General features: G+C 52.5%; 1 protein-coding gene across 1 annotated transcript in view; it reads right to left on the bottom strand.

Annotated features, from left to right (window-relative positions):
• Window positions 1-255: 255 nt before the first annotated feature.
• JUP (junction plakoglobin) overlaps window positions 256-5,248 on the bottom strand; it is a 23,741-nt gene continuing 18,748 nt past the window's right edge. Inside the window, exons 10-14 of the mRNA XM_029927041.1 lie at window positions 3,082-3,320; window positions 2,854-2,975; window positions 1,747-1,786; window positions 1,341-1,506; window positions 256-1,038 (exon numbers count right to left, since the gene is read on the bottom strand). Coding sequence (XP_029782901.1) covers window positions 1,355-1,506; window positions 1,747-1,786; window positions 2,854-2,975; window positions 3,082-3,320 — 553 coding nt within the window. The 3' untranslated portion in view covers window positions 256-1,038; window positions 1,341-1,354. The remainder of the gene's footprint in view (window positions 1,039-1,340; window positions 1,507-1,746; window positions 1,787-2,853; window positions 2,976-3,081; window positions 3,321-5,248) is intronic.

Genomic DNA, 5,248 nt, shown 5'->3' on the forward strand with positions numbered 1-5,248 from the left:
TTCCAACATGGCACCCTGAGTTTGCACTGCATTAAATCTACTCCAGCTCCTGAAATGCGCCTTTCTCCCTGACTCCCCTCCCTGGCTTTCCCACACACAGGCGGCCATGAGCGCACGTGAGACCCAGGCAAGGAGGCATCGGGCTGCTAAGGGGACCCCTAACTCCCCATCCCACCCCTGCCCCACACAGCCTCCACTGGATCTGTGTGTTAGTTTTATTTCCTTTGCTTTGGTCTATACAAAAAAAAAAACCAATAACCAAAAACATAAAGCGATAATAATAAAACTCTCCGCTAGGACCTCCACCAGCCCCCCACACCCATGTGCAGGAGGTGGTGGTGGGTTTGAAACAGGAAGGGGAAGAGAAAGCCCCTCACCGCACACCAGAGGGGTCAGCCAAGAGCACTTCTCAGGGGTCAGCTAGAGTGGTGGGGTGGGTGGGCTGGGGTGCCAGGGAGCTGTCCCCAGAGGTCCCAGGAAGGGGCCAGATCCAGTTGAGTGTCCTGGAGAGGAGCAGGCAGTGTCCTGGAGTGGGGGACTCACTCTCTACGTCTCCATCCCATCTTGTCAGTCCCTGAACTTCTCAAGACAAGCTTTGGATTCTGGGATTTGGGGCCTTGAACCTGGGTCCTGGACACCCAGGGGCTCGGAACGGTCGGCCGGCTGGAGTTCGGTGAGAAAATCAGGCCCAGGGAAGGAACCAAAGCTCTGTGGGGCCCCAGCTGCTGGAGTCAAGCCGCCCGGGCTGGGGGTGGGAGTGGGGGTAGGGAGTGATGGCCGGGTCAGGGAAGAGAGCAGGTGATTTTGTCTAAAGCTTTAGTGCCGGGGCCACAGAGGTGGGGAGGGGGTGTCGGGCCCTGGACCCACGGCCCAGGACAGAAAAGCAGGAGCAGATCACCATCCCAAGAAAGACCCTGCAGAGGACCTCTGGAGGCGTGGGGTTCGGCGAGAAGTCGCAGCCCTGCTCCCCTGGTTTCAGGCACTTTTCCGTCTCGCCCCAGCGCCTGCATGGAGAACCTCTCTGATGAGGAACCGCACCTGGGGGTGAGGCAGACACAGAGGGGTCAGGGCTGGCCTGCGTCCCCCAAGAGCTTGTCCCCTGCCCCAGCCATGTTGCCCACCCACTACCCACAGTGGCAGGACTCCCCGCCCCCACAAGATAAGAGAGTGAGGCAGGCCACGGACACCTCCTTGGCGGGTGCTGGACAGCAAAGGACCCACACTCATTCCTCCCCCTAAAAGAGCCAGAGTTTCAAAGGAAACATGGGGGGGATCCTGACGGGGGGGGGGTGGGAGGAGCGTGTCTCCACAGCCCGCAGGCACAAGGGAGGGCGCCGTACTGGAATGGAGCCGGCTAGGCCAGCATGTGGTCCGCCATGGGGTAGGGGGGCCTGAGGCCGTCGCTGTAGGTGTCGATGGGATAGTCCCCGTCTATGTCCGCGTGCATGTCCAGAGGGTCCAGGGGCACGTCACTCGAGTACATGGGGCGGTAGGTGGCATCCATGTCTGGGGAAGAGAAGCGAGGGGGACTGTCTAAGATCTGCAGACCAGCCAGCTGGACAGCCCTCGATCCACCGGCAGGGGACCCGACCCCCTCCTCAAACTCCCACATCAGGGAATCCCAGTGGGGATGGATTCTATATGGTGTCTGCCACTGGAGACACATGCCTCTCCTTCACTCACACCCACAGACACCCCGCGCCCCGGGCTCTTGGGGGGCCCCTGAGGAACTCTGCCCACACTTACCATCTGCGTAGGGTTCATTGATGGGGATCATGCTCTGGGCCTATGGAGACACACAGAGAAACATTGGGGGAAGGTAGAAGGGTGGAAAATGTAGGCTCTGGGCTGGGGGTGGGCAGATGGAGAGGATTCTAGAAAGGGGAACGGGGAAAAACAAAGACCCCTTGAAGGAACAGAGGATGAAATGGGGTTATACAGTGTCCCCATGGACCCCTCCCCTCAGGTGGAAGGTCCCACCATTCATGCTTGGGGGTACCCACAGAACCAGAGTGGCCCGGGGACGGGAGTGGACAAGTGGACTTGAGAGCGAGTGCCCCCCCCCCCCCAAGATCAGGGCAGCTGCTAGCCTAGAGAGCACCTTCATGCAAGTTAGAGAAAGGCTCCCTGCCTCAAATGCTTATATAGCGTGGGCAAAATAAAATGGCCATTCTGGCAGGTCAAAATCAGAAAGGTAGTTCAACCTACTACTTCCATCTGCTAGAAATTGTTGCCAATGATCCAATTATAAAATAAAAATCAGGGCTGCCTGGGGGGCTCAGTTGGTTAAGCGTCCGGCTTCAGCTCAGCTCATGATCTCACAGTTTGTGGGTTTGAGTCCCGCATCGGGCTCTGTGCTGACAGCTCAGAGCCTGGAGCCTGCTTCAGATTCTGTGTCTCCCTCTCTCTCTGCCCCTCCCCTACTCGTACTGTCTCTCTCTGTCTCTCAAAAATAAATAAAAAACATAAAAATTAAAAAAAAAACCAGGGTGCCTGGGGGGCTCAGTCGGCTAAGCATCTGCCTCTTGATTTCAGCTCAGGTCATGATCTCATGGTGGATCAAGCCCTGCATGGGACTCCGCATTGAGCATGGATGGAACCTGCTTAAGATTCTCTCCCTCCTTCTCCCTCTACCCCTCTCCCGCTTGGGCGCACATGCATGTGCTCTCCCTCTCTCTCTCTCAAAAAATAATTTTAAAAAATTAGAATTAAAAAATAAAAAATGTAAAGAAACAATTACAAAATAAAAATCTATGAAGTTGGGAGTATGGTAGGAGCCCCCTTCGAAGTGCTGTCCTTGTGCAGTGTGCAATTGGCACACCCATACGTTGCAGTCCAACCCAAGATACTCACGGCCTCCCAGGCAGCGGGGTCATGCTTGAAGAGGGAGTTGGTGAGCTCCACAGACACACGCTTACGGTAATCTGGGTTCTTGTCCTCAGAGATGCGGAACAGGACAGCAGCAGCATAGGTGGCTGGGCAGGGAGGAGAGACCAATTCACGTGCCTGTCTCCCCTCTGGCTGGGGGACCAACACTCAGCGCTCCTCTGTTACCCCCCCACCCACAGCACAGCCGCTCACCTGTGCCCTCGTTGCGAGAGTGCAGTAGCTCCATGAGTGGGGACGAGGCCCCCTCGGCATCAATGGCATCAGCCGCCTCCTTGTCCTGGGCCAGCTCACACAGCACGCCCGCGGCCACACGCTGGATGTTCTCCACTGACGAGTACAGGAGCTGAGGAGAGGGTGTGTGGGGTGGGGAAGGGGTAAGGTAGGCGGGGGGCAGCCCGCCTCTCAACCCTGTCCATCTCTGCCTCCTTTTTCTGCATTTAACACAAGCTCATACTAGAGAGTGTAGAAAGTCTAAGAAAAGTATAAAGAAACAGAAAACCACCGTAATTCCCCACCCACATACAGCCTCTGCTGTTACACTGGCATATTTCCATTGGATTTTTACCACAGTCCTGTTTTTTATTCATAATTTAAAAAAAACTTTTTTTTAACATTTATTTTTGAGAGAGACAGAGTGCAGGGTTAGGGGCAGAGAGAGGGAGACACAGAATCTGAAGCAGGCTCCAGGCTCTGAGCTGTCAGCACAGAGCCCGATGCGGGGCTTGAACTCATAGGCCGTGAGATCATGACCTGAGCTGAAGTCAGACACTTAGGGCCATCCTGGTGCCTCTAAGATTTTGTTTTTAAATAATCTCTACACCCAACGTGAGGCTCGAAATCAAAACCCCGAGATCAAGAGTCACATGCCCCACCAACAGAACCAGCCAGGCACCCCCTCTAGCATATATTTTGATAGATTAATTCCTGTTTGGTTGTTTGGTTGCTTGGTTTTTTTACCTAACATTGTAGCATAAGGCATTTTCCTACATTATTAAAAAACATTTCCTAGAAATCTATGAGTTCATACTGGTAAGAGAAAAAGAGAATGCTAAAAAGCTAAACAATAACAAAAACAAACGAACAAAACTCTCATTAATCTCAATCGGGGGTCACAAAGGTACCAATCTCTTACTCTGAACTCTAAAGGGAAAAAATTTCTTGGGTCGCCTGGGTGCTCAGTTGGTCAAGCATCCAACTTCTGCTCAGGTCATGATCTCACAGTTCATGGCTCTGAGCCACGTGTTGGGAATCTGTGCTGACAGCTCACATCTTGGAGCCTGCTTTGGATTCTGTGTCTCCCTCTCTCTCTGCCCCTCCCGCGGTTGAGTGCGTGCGTTCTCTCTCTCTCTCTCTCTCCTCTCTCTCTCTCTCAAAAATAAATAAGTATTTGGGGAGCCTGGGTGGCTTAGTCGGTTGGGCCTCTGACGTTGGCTCAGGTCATGATCTCATGTTCGTGGGTTTGAGCCCCATGTCGGGCTCTGTACTGACAGCTCAGGCAGGGCCTGGAGCCTGCTTCGGATTCTGTGTCTGTCTCTCTGACCCTCCCCCTCTCATGCTCTGTCTCTGTCTCAAAAATAAATAAATCATTTAAAAACTTAAAATAAATAAACATTTTTAAATAAATAAATAAAGGGGAAATTTTTCAAAAACAAAAAATTCATTAGCATCACCATGTATGGCCAGAGGCTAGAATGGGCCATTCTTTTTTTAACCATTCCTTCATTGGACATTCATTTTGCTTCCAATTCTTCAAGTACCATTGTGATTGCTGGCTGTCGGTATACATTTCGGCCACATTTAAAATTATTAAAAATCAGGGGCGCCTGCATGGCTCAGTCGGGTAAGCCTCCGGCTTCGGCTCAGGCCAGATCTCACGGTCGTGGGTTCCAGCCCCTCGTCAGGCTCTGTGCTGACAGCTAGCTCAGAGCCTGGAGCCTGCTTCCGGTTCTGTGTCTCCCTCTCTCTCTGCCCCTCCCCCTCTCATGCTCTGTCTCTCTCTGTATCAAAAATAAATTAAAAAAAATTTTTTTTTAAATTATTAAAAATTATTTCATAAGAAGAAGACTGTCCCAGACTCATACTTCTTTGTCAAGGCCTATGCATATTTTCAAGGCTCCCTACAAAGACTGTAGAACTGCCTTCAGGACAGATTTTACCATCTCTCCTCACCGGCGGGATAGGGGACTGCCCCTTCCATCACACCTTCGCCACCACAGGGCACTCCTGGGTTTTTTTCCCTTTGCCAGTTTGATAGTGGAAAATAGGATCTCACTGGGAATGTGAGTTTCACTTCTATAAACTCCTGGGGTTGAGGACTGTTGGTTTATGAGACCCCTGGGAATGGCTTCTGCCTCTGCCC

This window comes from Suricata suricatta, chromosome 17 (assembly GCF_006229205.1).
Source record: "Suricata suricatta isolate VVHF042 chromosome 17, meerkat_22Aug2017_6uvM2_HiC, whole genome shotgun sequence".
Lineage (NCBI taxonomy): Eukaryota > Metazoa > Chordata > Mammalia > Carnivora > Herpestidae > Suricata > Suricata suricatta.